Here is a 16,451-nt window from a genome sequence, read left to right as displayed (position 1 = left end):
CTGCTTATGAATATGCTATCTAGGTTGGTCATAACTTTCCTTCCAAGGAGTAAGCATCTTTTAATTTCATGGCTGCAGTCACCATCTGCAGTGATTTTGGAGCCCAGAAAAATAAAGTCTGACACTTTCCACTGTTTCCCCATCTATTTTCCATGAAGTGATGGGACCAGACGCCATGATCTTCATTTTCTGAATGTTGAGCTTTAAGCCAACTTTTTCACTCTCCACTTTCACTTTCATCAAGAGGCTTTTGAGTTCCTCTTCACTTTCTGCCATAAGGGTGGTGTCATCTGCATATCTGAGGTTATTGATATTTCTCCCGGCAATCTTGATTCCAGCTTGTGTTTCTTCCAGCCCAGCGTTTCTCATGATGTACTCTGCATATAAGTTAAATAAGCAGGGTGATAATATACAGTCTTGACGTCCTCCTTTTGGTAGCTATAGGAAACTGATAAAAATATCTGAGAATAATACAGTTGATTTTGCTAACAAGAAGAAAGACATGATGGATGAATGGATAAACAAAACATGGTATAATACGCACACAAAAATATTATCTAGACTTTAAAAGGAAGGAATTCTATATGCTATACATGGATGAAACTTGAGGACAGTTTGGTAAGTGAAATACGCCAATCACAAAAAGATAGCTACTGTGTGATTCCAATTATATGAGGTACTAAGAATAGTCAAACTCATAGAGACAGACATAGAATGATGTTAGCCAGGGCCTAGAGGTTGAGTTGGAATGGAAAGTTATTTAATGTTGATATAAAGTTTTAATTTTGCAACAGGCAAAGAATTTTGGTGATTGGTTGCATAACAGGCGATTGTATTTAACATGACTGAATTGAACATTTAAAAATCATTAAGATGGGAAATTGTATGTGTATTTTATCACAATTTTTTTAAAAAGATAAGGTGAGAAGTCATGTAATTGGTATCACATTAAAGATGCAAGCAAGAGAGATTAACCAAACAAACAAGATTTCTATCATAATCTAGTCTCTTAAATAGGTAAAATACAAGAACCACTAGCAGTCTACATACTCAATAAACTGCTTCTCTAAAGTTAGTACAATAACCTAACCTGAAATGAACAGCAGACATAATAAATTATGAAATTTAAGTGTACTGTCAATATTGACCAAAAACATTTTCATAAAACAACATCCGATGAAGGCATCAAGAATCCATTTGCTAAGGAAATTATCTGACTACATGTAGAAATGCTGATGGACAGTTTAAAAAAAAAAACATTTTGGCCATGCTGTTCACATCTTAACAAACATCTTCCCTCCTCAGATTTCCTGTTTTGCTAGAGGAATTTTGTTGTTTCATAAATAATGCAGAAAAGTCCCTTGCAGTTTTAACTCAAACTACTATACTGGCAGAAAAAAAAGCATTATCTGGCAGATGCTGTGGTGGTCTTATCCAACCTACCTGGACTTTCCTCCTCTTCAGGGTTGAACATACAGGGGTCTTTTCTAAGGATCAATATGGGAAAATTAATTTTTCTCATCTGTACATTTGAGTAATGTCAACCTCCTTAAGCAATTTTCCCTACTCACCAGAACATGAGTCAGTCAACAAATTGCAGAGGCATTCTCTGTGCTCAACAATGCTATGAAAACTGGTAAATCAGGGTGAACTGTCGTGTCAGGAAGAATTTGGTTAGAATGGAACTCCTCCTTACGTTTCTTAAATTCAAACAAGTTATAAAGCTCAGATTAAATTTTGGTTATAAAATATGAAGATGTGTTTGAGAACTAGAGCCTAAAAACAAGGAACAGAACACAGCAATCTTTTTTGCTGTGAACCCCATTAAGAAAAGCAATTACCTACCTGCTAATTAAAAATATGTCACATTTCAAAAGTGATTTTGTTAACTTGTCCTTATATTTTTGGTCTGTACAAAGTATTTGTTGATAATCAGATTGTACGTTTTTATACTTGTCAGTTCAAGGCCCTAAACACAAAACACCTAGCTTTCTACCTAGAAAATTATAATCCAAGAGTCCTAGAAAAGTAGTACAAAAATAACCACCAAGATTATCCTTAGCGGGATTTCCCTGGTGGTACGGTGGAAAAGAATCTGCCTGCCAATGCTGGTGAAAGGGGTTCGATCCCTGTCCAAGAAGGTTCCACATGCTGTGGGCAACTATGGCTTGCACACCACAACTACTGAGCTCACACTCGAGAGCCCACGAGCCACAACTACTGGAGCCTGAGCACCCTAGAGCATGCATGCTGCAACTACTGAAGCCCATGCGCCTTAAAGCCTGTGCTTCGCAGCAAAGAAGCCACCAGAATAAGTCTGTGCACCCCAACTAAGCTACGCGCAGGCTCCGCCCCCACCCCCACCCCCGCGCCCCACAGCTAGAGAAAGCCCATGGGCAGCAACAAAGACCCAGTGCAGCCAGTAATTTAAAAAATAAATTATACTTAGAAATGGAAACACAAGCTCATAAAAGCACAGAATGGAAAATAGTTTTTAATAATATGCTACAACTTTATCCTCACAAATGAATCTTGAATGATGGAACTGACCACAGAGGAGTACTCAAGTCAGCTAATCTTTTTACTTTCAGTGGCTGTTTCTTTTTGGAATGAAGAGAAAGGAAAACCTTATCTCTAAATGGGCCCAAGTAAAGAAAGAAAAGGTAAGTCTGAAATTAATTTAAAAGCCTTTCAAATTTTGATGGGAAACTGCCTATTAATTCTTTTTTAAAAATCGGGAGGTGCGGGACCCTTTACATTAAATTGTACACACAGCAGAAGAGTAAACCAAGAAGGATATCTTGCACATCTTTTTAAAGCTGAAAACTTGTGTTCAGTAAAACGTTCGTTTCCGTTTTTGAGCATCCTTTTGCTGAACCAGTGAAAGGCGTTGGCAGGGCAGACCCCAGAAGGGAAAGCTATCTTGCCAGCCCTGTGGTGCTTCACGGTGGTGGAGCCGGAGAAGCGGCGGCAAACACCGGGGACAGTCACCCTCGGCAGAAAGCTGGAGCAGCTGGAGTTGAGGGCCGAAGGTGTGGACCTGCAGTCCCGCAGATGGGAGACGGTCCGGGTGACCGGAGGCGGCGGGAGCGCCGGGGGCGCGCGAGGACGCCGGGGACCTAGCGGGGCGGGGCGGCGGTGGGTCGCAGGCCGATGACGCGCCGGGGCCGGCGGAGGAGCGGCCACTTCCTGGAGCCGCCGGCCGGGGCCGCTCGCTGCACTCAGCGCTGGAGCCGGGAGCCCGCGGCCGCCGCCATGTCCCACCAGACCGGCATCCAAGGTAACGGCGCCGGCGCTGCCCTAGGGGAAGGGGCTCCCCGGAGGCCCCCGGCAGGCCGGGCGGGGCCGGAGTCGGGCCCGAAGCACTGGGAATCTGTGTCGGGGGCGAGCCGGGCCTCTGAGTCTCTCTGCGCTCCCTTGTCCCGGGCGCTCTCGGCCTGCCTCCGTCCCTGCCCGGGCCCGGCCGCCGCCACGTTGCGGACCGACCCGAAATTCGCCGGAGCGAAGGAAGTGGGTCTGGCGGCTGCCGGGGTGAAGGGGGCGTGCCTGCAGCCGCAGCCGACCTTAACCCAACTTTACGGGTTGGAAACACCTGGAGCCGTGAAGGCGACTGGGGTCCCTTTATTGTCGAGAGAGACGGGCGAATTTTCTTTTTCACGATCCAGAAGAGTTGTTAAATGATTTGAAATATAAAAAGAAAGATGCGGGAATCTTTTTCATTTCTACTAAGAATGCTTCCCAAACTCTACCACGCTTTCTTCCAAAAATGGGAACATCAGCACCGTTGTATGTATCCTAAGTAGGAGGCGTCTTGGTCGTTCTTAGGTACTCCTCAGGGAACTGAAAAGTCTGATCTGTGTGGCATCGTATAATTATCCCATGCAGGCAGTTGAATGTACAATTTTAATTGACCTGTGTTATTTCCTGGTTTGCGAATGGGCAGTCTGAAAGCTCTCACCTCATCAGAATCAAATAATATGTCCCGGGGTTACTCGCGATCACTTAACGAGTTCTAGTATAAACACAAGATCTTCCTATTAATAGACAACGAATCTTTTCCCCAGATGAACATCTAATTGTTTTGTTCGTAACCATACCTCCTCCTGCACACACAAAGAAAAGCAAAATAGTCTCGAATCTAAAAGCACTCTTATTTGCTTTAGTTTTGATGCATGGATGTCTAATTATTGACTTTGATGCTTCAGTCTAATAGCAAGCACTATTAAAAGTGGTTCTTGCTGTCAGTATACACCCCAAGAACAAAATCAGAACGAAATTGAAGTTTTAATAGCACAAGGGATAGGTTATTAAGTATACATTTGCTCAGTGAGATTACTCCAGCTTTTTGAGAAATACGAGTCAGAAAAGTGTGATCAGAAGTATAAACTTGAAAGAATTTTATTGACTTCAATCAGGATAGGGCATTTGACGTTTATTGTCATCTTTAAACATGAAAATGTAGAAAATGAATTGATGAAGAGGGTGTTTTTATTTATCATAAACTTAGAATTGGACCAGAAGAGAATGAAAGCAATTTTCAGCATTTTCAAACAATCAGTAAAGGTATTTCTCAGATTTGTAATTTGTTCAGTATTGGGTTTGAGAAACTTTAATATATTCATTCCCAATTCTAACATAACTAGAACAGGTTAGAATTAATACACTTTTAAAACATACTTATGTTTCTTAGCTGTATATGGGGCTTCCCTGATGGCTCAGTGGTAAAGAACCGACCTGCCAGTGCAGGAGATGCAGGTTTGATCCCTGGATGGGGAAGATCCCCTGGAGAAGGGAATGGCAACCCACTCTGGTATGGTGCCTGGCGGGCTACGGTATAGGGGATCGCAGAAGAGTTGGACACGCATGACTTAGCGACTGAACAACAGCAACAACAAAAGCCGTGTTCAGTGTATGGTATACCTTTTAAGTTTTATAATTTAAACGACTGTTAATAAGAAAATATTGCATACTCAAGATTTTTTCTTTGTATTGTATTTCATGTTTTCCTTATTCAATTAGCATTATTATTGTAGCATTAGAAAGTATTAATGCATAAATATTACTTTTCGGTATCTTTTTGCACAGCAAGTGAAGACGTTAAAGATATCTTTGCCAGAGCAAGAAATGGAAAATACAGACTTCTGAAGATATCTATTGAAAATGGTTAGTTAAACATTTTTTGTTCTTGAATTATTGGGTGTTATGTTTTAAAGCTAAGTCATTGTCAGTGATTTGGACTATTAATAAATGTGAAGCAGGTTCAAAGCTTGCCTTCAGTTAACCTGGATCCTCTATATTTTGGGCATTTCCTAAAGGCCCCTGCTTACCTTCTGAATTCTGTAGTTGACTATCAGGGAAACAAAAAGATGTTGGTTTTGGTGTGACATCTTCCTCTCACTTTTTTGTGTCTCAGTTTCTGTATTGCAATCTGTATCTAATGTCAGTGCTTGCATCTCTGGAAAATCAGTAACAGGTGATTATCTGAAAAATAAACAGTTATTTGTGAATTATTTTTCAATAAAGTTAGTTTGAAGTAGAAAGAAAGGGTTTTAAACTGCCTGTTTTCTCAACTTGATTGTAATGTTTGCTACAGAAATGAGTCACTTTTCTTGTTATCGGAAAAAGTTCTGAGAATATAACAAAGTGTAAATTGATCCTTTCAAAATAAAGCTGAAAGCAGGGAAATTAATTGGGTGGGAGAGTCTTTTAATTTGCATGGTTTGAGTATGAGTAATTAAATTATAATTACTTAATCTCAAATGAATATGTTAAAACATCCCATTGGCCTAATTTCTTAATTACCTTGAAATATTTTGCTTTGGAAAAATACCTTGTTCTTTCATAAACTGGAAGTAAATCTAATTTGGTTTCCAGTTTCTCTTATATGTTAAAATAGTTTGAAAAATATGCAGTTCTGCATATGTTAACACACTCAATGAGAATAAACATATACTGTAAAGTAGCCTGTTTTAGAACTATTGAACTAAAATTTTAAGTGTTATCACTTTCTAATTGACTTAGTCAAGTAAGTAAAATGGAAAAGTTGATATAACTCACATCTCTACAACAGAAAAATGACAATATTTTGTCTGTCACTTCTCTGGTTTTTTGTTTTGAGAAAAAATTTTAAATAAGGAAATTATGAAGAATAAATGACAAATACTTCCATCCTTCTTAAATTAATAACTGCTAACATTTTATCAATTTGCTTCAAACCCTTTGTAATTTAATGTTTAAACAACTGTACTTTCCGACCTTCTCCTGAGGAAACTATATTAGGAACTTTTTTTGTATGTGCAATCCCTAAATAACATATAGTGCTGTTTTTGAGTTTTTAATTTCATATGAACTGATGTCTTTTTCTGCATCATTCCTTTTTCTGTAAAGATTATTTTTATAATTAGTTTTTATAGAGGCTCATTAATTCTTTTTAAATATGAATAGAATTTTATCATATGACTGCCACATGTTTTATGTCCCTTCTCTTATTGATGAACATGTGGGCTATTTTCAGTTTCCACTGTTATTTTATAGTGCTGCAGTGAATACCTTTGTATATATGTGCAAGAGATTCTCTATGCAGAATACAGTCTTGATTCTCCCAATAATGTCTCAAGGTGACTGTACCAATTTATGCTTGTGGACAGATTTTTAAATTTGTAGTACTGTGGCCAAGTAGGAGCTAAACCTGTTTTTATTTAGTATTTCTTAACTGTGCAGTTCAATGTTAATTTCAGAAATTACACCTTTGAGTGGTAGGAAGCTTAGTTAAATACATTTTGTTGATACTTTATAACAAACATTTGGAAAATAGACTATAACTACCCTTTCTTCAACCATCCAACTCAGCTATTTATAATCATTTTTGTATGTACCTTTCTTGTGTTTTTCATAACATTATTTTACCTGTGCTGGTCATAATTTTTACTTTTTAATACTAACTTTATATTATATTTTTGTATATACTAATATTTTATTATATACTCCTATATATTGTATTGTTACAGCCAAGGTCCTTTTCATATATTGATGTGAATAGAGCAATTAATAATTACATATTAATTTATTCTTCTATTCTTCATTATTCTACCATTTGGTATTTCAAACCATTTATGTGTCTTAAAAATTGTTCTTCACAGAGAAACTTGTGATTGGGTCGTGTAGGAAGCCTTCAGATTCCTGGGATCAGGATTATGATTCCTTTGTTTTACCCCTGTTGGAGGACAAACAACCATGCTATGTATTATTCAGGTTAGATTCTCAGAATGCCCAGGGATATGAATGGATATTCATTGCGTGGTCTCCTGATCATTCTCATGTAAGTAATTTTTTGGTAACATGTTTAACATTAAATGGAGAGGGAAATGGCAACCCACTCCAGTATTCTTGCCTGGAAAATCCCATGGACGGAGGAGCCTGGTTGGCTATAGTCCTAGGAGTCTCAAAGAGTCGGAGACCACTGAGTGACTTCACTTTCACTTTCACATTAAAAGCTAGAAAATTTTTTTCTGAAATATTCCTAGGCCAAGAAAAAGTTAGGAAGCAATAGTCTTTCTCATAAAAGGGAAAGATGATGGAAAAAAATCCTTGGATTGGTAATGTAGAACCAAGGATAATTTACTGAGATTCAGAAATCTTGACCTTGATTGAAATCAGAAGAATTATTATTGATTTTAAATTTAAAAATTTGTGGCTATTATAAATGACTTTCTGGACCTTTCTGAAGAATAAAGGTTACTATTTTGCTCTGAGCACAGTAACAAATAATTTTTACAGAACTAACTGAGCATTATATGAAATATTCTTAATAGCTGCTATTCAGGTGATGAACATACATACAGATAAGTATTTCTTTTAGGAAAGTTGAGTGATGGTGGTTTAGTCACTAAGTCATGTCCGACTCTTGGACTCTTGGGACCCATTGACTGTAGCCGGCCAGGCTCCTCTGTCTATGGGATTCTCTAGGCAAGACTACTGGAGTGGTTTGCCATTTCCTTCTCCAGGGGATCTTCCCGACCCAGGGATTGAACCTGGGTCTCCTGCATTGCAGGCAGATTCTTTACCAACTGAGCTATGAGGGAAGCCTTTAAGTGTTAGAACAAAAAAATTAATATATGGATACAGTCCAATATTTTAAATACTTAATTCTTTCTTCTTATAGAAAAATAATAATTTTAAAGTTTTGTAGATACCATTCTCAAAAGTCATTGCCTCCTTTAACTCTATATATCTTGTTTGAAAGAAATATTGAATTTGACAGTGCAGAATTATGAAATGATTTCTATTTTGGCAGTTATCTTTAGTAGTTCCCTGTAGATGCTATAAATATCAGACTCCTTAATAATAGTATATTTTGTAATTCTTTTCATCTTTGTCCCTCATAGAATGTTTTATACCATAGTTATGCCATGAATATTTGATTTTTAATTAGTAATATCTCACCTAGACTTGCTTTGAGTAGAATATCACTATCAGGTTTACTTTATCTCAATGACTTTAAAGTAATGTTTTAAGTAGCTTCTTTTAATTCTTGAACTCATTTTATACTTTGAAAAAATGAAGAATTTTTTAATATTTAGCTTTTTCTACTTTTTGAGAAATGGTTTCTAAGTTAAGATCTACCTTAGTAGCTGTTGATGTTTTAGATGCCAGTGTTAAGATGCCTGTCTGTATACACACATTTTAGCATGTTACACTTGATGGACTTTGTCACAGTTTATTTTTAATGTGCTTGACGGTTTTAAAACATTCATTAAATGCTATTTTTGTAATGATAGTCTTCACCTGTAAACTTACAAGTAAACTTTCACAATTGCTAGGTTCGTCAGAAAATGTTGTATGCAGCAACAAGAGCAACTCTCAAAAAGGAGTTTGGAGGTGGCCACATTAAAGATGAAGTGTTTGGAACAGTAAAGGTACAAAACATATTTTATATGGAGTCTATGTGTTGCAGTTAAAATGCTTAAAGAACTTCTAGGTAATGGGGTAATTAATGTGAATTCTGATTGGTAAATCTGTAAACATAAAAATAAGAGAAAACGTTTCATATGATATCCATATTAACTGAAACATACAATACTCACCCTTTTAAAATATGTTGACATCTCAGTTTTCAAATGCTAGAATCTCTCTTCGAGATAATTTAGTTCAACCCCTCATTTAGTTCAATCTTTTCTTTTTAAGGACGAGTTAATAGGCTCAGAAAAAATGAGCCTATTAAAAGAAACAGTAGTTAAACTACTTAAAACTACTTAAAAGACACAGTAGTTTTTAGGTATTTTGGACATTAATACTCATAATATGGAAACAATAAATATATTATTTAAACTAGAATATTTAGAGGTAAATTGATGATTGGGGTAATTGTTGATTAATATGTATGTTATGATTAAGAATTTACTTCATTATAAAATTTGTATGGTAAATACATGTATTTGTACATATACCCCCACATTCAGAAAATTACAGTGTATTTTTTGAACAGATTTTTTGTTTTGTTATTTAGAGCTTTTATTGTGATTCAGTGAGTATTACATTCTGATGGGTAGAGCACACGACTAGCTGCGAATGCTTTGCTTATTCACATTAGTTGTGAAGTGGTCTGGTTTCTCAATTCTAGTTTCAGTCTTACAAACCACAAAATGTTGATGAGAAGTAAATTTATTTGGAGTAATTTTTCTTTTAAATAAGAACTATAATTATTTTCTATAAATAATGATATAAAATAAGAACTATAATTATTTTCTATAAATAATTATAGTACAGAATTCATAATCTGAGGATGTTGATTATTAAATTATGTGGAAGGCTTCCCCAGAAGGTTAGTAGTAATTGTTCTGTAGACTTCAAGCATGATCAGGTTCATCATGTGTCTGGCATTACCACCACCACACTCATTCAAAAGAGTAGTAATTATAAAGCTTTAGGAAATGAAGCATAGCTACTCTCCTTAAAACTTTTTGAAAACTGTAGAATAGAATATTTTTTAGAATAAAGAAGTAAGATTCTTGTTACCATTTATTTTCAATTAAAATATTTTTTTGTTAAATTAATAATTTTGTTTTTCCTAAAATAGCCTCACAACTAGTAACAGTCAATCTCTGTGCTTACAGGAAGATGTGTCATTACATGGGTATAAAAAATATTTGCTGTCACAGTCTTCTCCTGCCCCACTGACTGCAGCTGAAGAAGAATTAAGACAGATTAAAATTAATGAGGTATGTTACCATTTTGAAATCTTGCAAGAGTTTAAGTGCTTAAAAGTATTGTAATTTTTAATTAATAGATGAAGAGGTAACTGGAGAATAAATAAGTTGAATAGCTAACATTCTGTTCCATTTAGAGACAAGACCATGTAATGTGTTTTTAGGAAAAAGTTGGAAGTAAATATTAAACTTCATGTCAGTTTCATAAATAGCTTTCTCCTGTCTTCATAATGTATGGGTTAGATTAGTAATCCTGTTAGAAGTACAGCTGTTCTTAATTTTATACTTTGAATTCTAAATAAATGGGAAAAGTATATATTACTTACATAGTGTGAGGTATATGATATCTAATAAGGTTGCCTGAGGAAGGTTTGTTTTGTTATTTCAGAGAATACTAATGACTAAAGAGAGTAAAACATATATGCTATAGTATGTTTAGGATTTCTAGAGGCTCTGTAAGTTGTCTATGGGCACTGCCTGGATGGGTGTGTGCACATATATATATATACCTAGGAGATGGTTATATGAGTACTTGTTTAGCATATGAGTCAATAAATTTCATCCATATTATAGTTTATCATTTCTAATGTATTTACTGCAGCAATTTTAAGTTAGAATAGCTACTGTATTTCTACTGGAATTTTACAGAAAAGAACAAGTAGCAGAAACTACTGTTTGCTTCTCTGAGTAACAGACTAATAAGAATCAGTCTGGAAAATGAATATTATTTATATTGACCTGATAGCAAGGATCTATCATTATTATTTTAACTCAAGTTATCAGAGTATGAATTTTTACATGATTTTTTTTAACAAGTTTGATAGTTTGTTTTATTCCTTGCAATCAGAACCCAGAGGATCTTATTGGGGTATGCATTTTGCATATGTTCTATAATGTTTTCATTATCCAATGCCATTTATGCTGTAGAATCTCCATTCATTTTTTTTTAAGTAAACTTTCAATTTTGACTTTGTTGCAGTACTGCAAATGAGACCCTATACTAAAATATCATTTATTGAGTGTAAAAGTCTTAAATATGTGCATTGAAAGCTTTCTTGAAGTACTCTTCTTCCAATACGTGCACACCCATGTTCTTAGGAATGAAAGCTCTCAAGTCTGGAACTTCTGCAGTAGTACAATTTGTTGAGCTATGTTGTGTCTTTGTATATTGTTTGTACTCCTTTCAACTCTGCATGGTGTTTGTGTTGCACTTTATGTCTAAAGGAACAAAGTTCTATACATATTGTATTTATATCACAGTGTTCATAAGTTTTATCAAGTAAAATATCATAATTAAAAGTATAATCTGAAGATACTTCAAAGAGCTTGTGTGTAGCTCATGGCAATTGTGCCAAACCAAACATATAAACAAAGCCCTGCTAACATTGCACACTCACTCAGATGTTCACTTTTGGCATTTTCATCAAAATGTGGCATACACTCTGCATGTTGACAAAGTGCTAGCAGAACCTGAAACAAATGTGAACAATTTGCCTTTTAAAAAAAGTTCATGGTGTTTTAAGTGTTACTTTTAATTATATTAAAATAGGCAGAATTAATTATATTAAAAGGGTGGAATGGCACTCTGTAGAGTTTAGGTTTTCTTTGCCATCTGACACTGCTTAATGCTAAAATTCATCAGTAAATTGAATCTGTCATACTAGGTACAAACTGACGTGAGTGTGGACGCTAAGCATCAAACACTACAAGGAGTAGCATTTCCTATTTCTCAAGAAGCTTTTCAAGCTTTGGAAAAATTGAATAACAGACAGCTGAACTATGTACAATTGGTAAGAGACATATGATTATTATAAAGTGGCTTCTCTCTTCAGTACCTTTGGCTTGTATTAATATAAGGTTTGTTTTTAATGGATTTTAAGTCTTTATTTTTTATTCATTGTTTTTAAACTTAAAAAAGCAAATATATTCACTGGAAAAAGTGAAATTATGTAACTTTGTCCTTATCTCCTTGTTTTTTTAATTATAAATTTTAAATTTCTGTGTATCTATTTTAATAAGTATTTTGTTTCTATTGACAGGAAATAGATATAAAAAATGAAATCATAATTTTGGCCAACACAATAAATACAGAACTAAAAGATTTGCCAAAGAGGATTCCCAAAGATGCAGCACGTTATCATTTCTTTCTGTATAAACATTCTCATGAAGGAGACTATTTGGAGTCTATAGGTATATGGTACTTTTTTTTTAACATGTTGCTTTTTGTTTGCTGATTGGCATTTCATCACTATATTCTTTCTTATTTCTTGGCCAGAGGGCTTCATTGTAGTTTTACAAGATTTAGTATTTGCTTTAATTGATATGCTGCTAATTGGATTTATTATTATTTTAATTTACAGTTTTTATTTATTCAATGCCTGGATACACATGCAGTATAAGAGAACGAATGCTGTATTCTAGCTGCAAGAGCCCTCTGCTAGAGATTGTAGAAAGACAACTACAAATGGACATCATTAGAAAGGTAGTTACCTAATTATTTATCTAATTTATTTTACCTAATTTATCTTATTGATATATTTAATACCTATTTAAAATTCTTCAATTTTTATTACATTTTTATTGTTTTTCATGTGATTCATGATGTACTGTAATTTGTAAACGAAAAGGTTTTTTTTTTTCCCTTGTTCTCATCATGAATAGGAAATCCTCTTAAATGCTTGGGGATGATCTATTATGATCCCAGCATCCCTGTAGATCTAATGTTTAGCCACAAGGTACATGTGGCTATTTAAATATAAATAAAAATTAAATGAAATTTAAATTTCAGTTCCTTAAAAACACTAGCTACATTTCAGGTGCTCATTTTAGCTAACGTGGCCAATGGCACTGCATTTGGTGCAGAATTTCAAGAATTTCAAGTCCACATTGCAGAAAGTTCTGTTGGACAGTGCTACTAAAGCTGCATGTTTCTTATTTTCTCAAGACTTTATTAGTAAGAAACCACAGTCTTCATTTATAACTGAGTCATGGGATGTTGAGAATCTTTCCAGTTGTTGGGAAAGAAGAGTATGGGCATAACATAAATTTGGGGAACTAAGTTCCAAGTTTTCTTAAATGCAGGTGAGTCATGGGGAAACATATGGTTTATTCTTGACCTCTTCAACTCTTAAAACACAGGTCCTTACAAATTACCAGTGTTTTAGATACTGAGCATTTTAAGAGCTTTTAAAGTTCTTAAGAATCACCTATAGCAGGGCCTGGCTCACTTTTTCTACCAGAAGACCAGATAGTAAGTATTTTAGGCTTTGCCAGACCACATATGGTCTTTTTCACATCTTCTTGTTTTATTATTTTGTTTTTTACAACCCTTTAGAAATGTAGAACACACTCTTAACTTGAACAAGATTTGTCCTGCAGGCCATGGTTTGCCAACCTGTGTAACAGTGATTTCAAGTGACCAAAGTGATGAAGCCTCCATTAGTAATGTTCCTGGAAAATATATAGTGTACTAAAGCAGAACAACTTAAGAATATAGTGATGATTCCTGCTATACTATTTTTAAACATTATTTAAACTGGAGAAGAAAAAACCAGACAGAAAATAAATATAGTGGATTATATATTCAAGCAACTCCATTTAGCTCCCACCTCCTCCCCCCAAAAAAGATTCAAGTGAACTATTTTCATATGGTCCTAGGTTCGTTCTTGCTGGAATGGGTATTATGTATTTATCTGTGATCATTCACACCTGCAAACGTTGTTTGTATTAGGTTTTGAATGTTGTGTTTTTTCATACTGCATCACACTTTGTTAATTTCACCTCTTACAGATCGAGATAGACAATGGGGATGAGTTGACTGCAGACTTCCTTTATGAAGAAGTACATCCCAAGCAGCATGCACATAAACAAAGTTTTGCAAAACCAAAAGGCCCTTCAGGAAAAAGAGGAATTCGAAGAATAATTAGGGGTCCAGCTGAAACTGAAGCTACTACTGAATAAAGTTATTATAATACTAGTTTTTTAAAAGTCCAGCTTTTAGTACAGGAGAACTGAAATCATTCCATGTTGATATATAGTAGAGGGGAAAATTGTACTTTTTGAAAATTAGCACTTTTCACTTCTGTATGTTTATAAAATTAATGTTAAAGAAGACTTATGATTTCTGAGTTAAATCTAGAAAAGAGTTCAATATAATGATGTTTAATTTCATCACAGTTTTCATAGAGTGATTATTCCACACTTTTCATATAACTCTTAAAATTTTATACAGTTGGGCCAATTCCAGAAAAGGCTAATGTCTAAAAGTAAGATACAAGTCTTATTACTGTTTGGTGATACATCTTTTTTTTTTTTTTTTTTTTTAAGGGAGAAAGACCTTAAAATATTCATTCCACTTAATGAATACGTTAAGGACCAGGTTAGATTATTTTCTAAGCTGAAAACTTCATGTGCCTAGGAAAAAGTGGAAAGTTGCTTGCTCTGAAGAGCAGTGCTCACTCAGACTGTGGGATCATATCTGCAATGTTTAGACAGTGCTTTATTGCAGCAGTCTTTTCTATTTGACTTTCTGGTTTTTTAAATGGCTTTAAAGTTGCAGAAGATCAGCTCACTCTGAAGCCTTAAGGGTACTAGATATTTTCTATACTATAGGACCTCTGATGATGTTGAAAGACATGTTTAAATACCTTTAGTAAATTCTCGTTCTAGTGCTATAAAATTTTTTCCATTTCAAAAGTAATTCATTTCATTATATGTAGTGTGAGGCAAAATATTTATGTTTAATTGAATATCAAGTTAATATTCAAAAGAAAACAAAACCGATGTCAGCAATATTGAAAACGTTTTAAACATCACGATTGATTTGTCTAAAACCATACACTAATAGGCAAATTGTGTTCTTTATCACTTTTGAATGAATGTTCAGATTTAATAAAATTATTTTAAAGTCCTGGTACTCATCAGCCTAACACAGATTAAGAATATGTTTCAGTTTATATCATATTTCAAAACACATTTAACTGTTTCCTAAAGCTTTACATTTTTAGTTACAACCTCCAGAGATTTTGAGCCTCATTTTCTTCAATACTTGAAATAGAGGGAGCTAGAACACTTCATCATGTGTAATCTGATAAACCTGCTGCAAGAGCCATAATTTTGAGGACTTTTCTAAGTGAATTGTGGGGATCCAGGATTTAGAATTTCTTGATCTAAACTTGCATAACGGAAATACCAGACATGCACATTTCATAGTATGAAATAAGAAAGTCATTTTTACACTTTATTATCTAAGGTAATATATGCACCTTTCAGAAATCCAATGTGTGTTCAACTAAAGCATGTTAGAGTAATTATGAGTTGACAAATTTTTTTTTTTTCTAGAATTAAGAGTATTTGTGTGGGGTTTTGTTTGTTTACAAATAATCACATTTGCATATTTAAACATGCAAAATACTTACGGTAATGTTGCACTTTTTTATGAAAGAGTTAAGTTTTTCGGTGGGTGCACAGACACAAACACATACACACTACTGCGTTGAGAATCCTGGAACTGTTGACTAGAGACCAAGCTGCTGACGCTCTTCTTTTCAGTCGGGAAGAATGTTAACCTGTCATAATGGTATAAAATAATTTAGTAGTGAATGTTTTTCTATACCATCTATGTGCAATTATAGTCTTAAACTCTATTACACTACATGAAAGTGAACATTCCAGAATATAGATGTGATTATATAATCTTAAACTAATTATTAAACCAATGATTGTTGAAAGTCAGTGATGCATTTGTTATAGAGTATAACTCATTGTTTATGTTTTAGGTGATGTCATAACAATAGAAAGTGAATAAAGTATTCCCAGTAAATTTATATAGTAGTGAAGAATTACATGCCTTCTGTGGACATTTTATAAGTGCGTTTTATATTGCAATAAAATTTTTCTCTTTAAATTGCATCCTAAGTTGATTTTTTAGTATAACCTTGCTTTTTTAATGTTTGGATAAGTCTACATAATGCAACTGGCTTCCCTGGTAGCTCAGGTGGTAAAGAATACACCTGCAATGTGGGAGACCTAGGTTCGATCCCTGGGTTGGGAAGAGCCCCTGGAGAAGGGAATGGCTGCCCACTTCAGTATTCTGGCCTGGAGAATTCCATGGACTGTATAGTCCACGGAGTTGAAAAGACTCGGACATGACTGAGCAACTTTCACTCAAATAATGTGATACCTGTTGATGGGTTAGAAATCCATTCATCTGTTAATTAACCTATCTAAATCAAAAAGGATTTTAGC

General features: G+C 34.8%; 1 protein-coding gene across 3 annotated transcripts in view; it reads left to right on the top strand.

Annotated features, from left to right (window-relative positions):
* The window catches only part of TWF1 (twinfilin actin binding protein 1), a 47,791-nt gene extending 31,676 nt beyond the window's left edge, over positions 1-16,115 (top strand). The window contains exons 2-10 of one of the 3 annotated variants that reach the window (XM_055581445.1): positions 3,221-3,280; positions 5,086-5,163; positions 7,140-7,318; positions 8,820-8,915; positions 10,113-10,217; positions 11,870-11,995; positions 12,245-12,395; positions 12,566-12,687; positions 13,995-16,115. In XM_055581445.1, coding sequence (XP_055437420.1) covers positions 3,256-3,280; positions 5,086-5,163; positions 7,140-7,318; positions 8,820-8,915; positions 10,113-10,217; positions 11,870-11,995; positions 12,245-12,395; positions 12,566-12,687; positions 13,995-14,165 — 1,053 coding nt within the window. In that variant the 5' untranslated portion in view covers positions 3,221-3,255 and the 3' untranslated portion in view covers positions 14,166-16,115. Of the gene's footprint in view, positions 1-3,151; positions 3,281-5,085; positions 5,164-7,139; positions 7,319-8,819; positions 8,916-10,112; positions 10,218-11,869; positions 11,996-12,244; positions 12,396-12,565; positions 12,688-13,994 lie in introns of those variants that run through there. The other 2 variants (XM_055581447.1, XM_055581444.1) reach the window with 2 other exon arrangements.
* Positions 16,116-16,451: the final 336 nt, after the last annotated feature.

Source organism: Bubalus kerabau, chromosome 1 (assembly GCF_029407905.1).
Source record: "Bubalus kerabau isolate K-KA32 ecotype Philippines breed swamp buffalo chromosome 1, PCC_UOA_SB_1v2, whole genome shotgun sequence".
Taxonomy (NCBI): Eukaryota; Metazoa; Chordata; class Mammalia; order Artiodactyla; family Bovidae; genus Bubalus; species Bubalus kerabau.
Note: the sequence above shows the minus strand (reverse complement) of the source record. Positions and strands in the feature narration are given on the sequence as shown.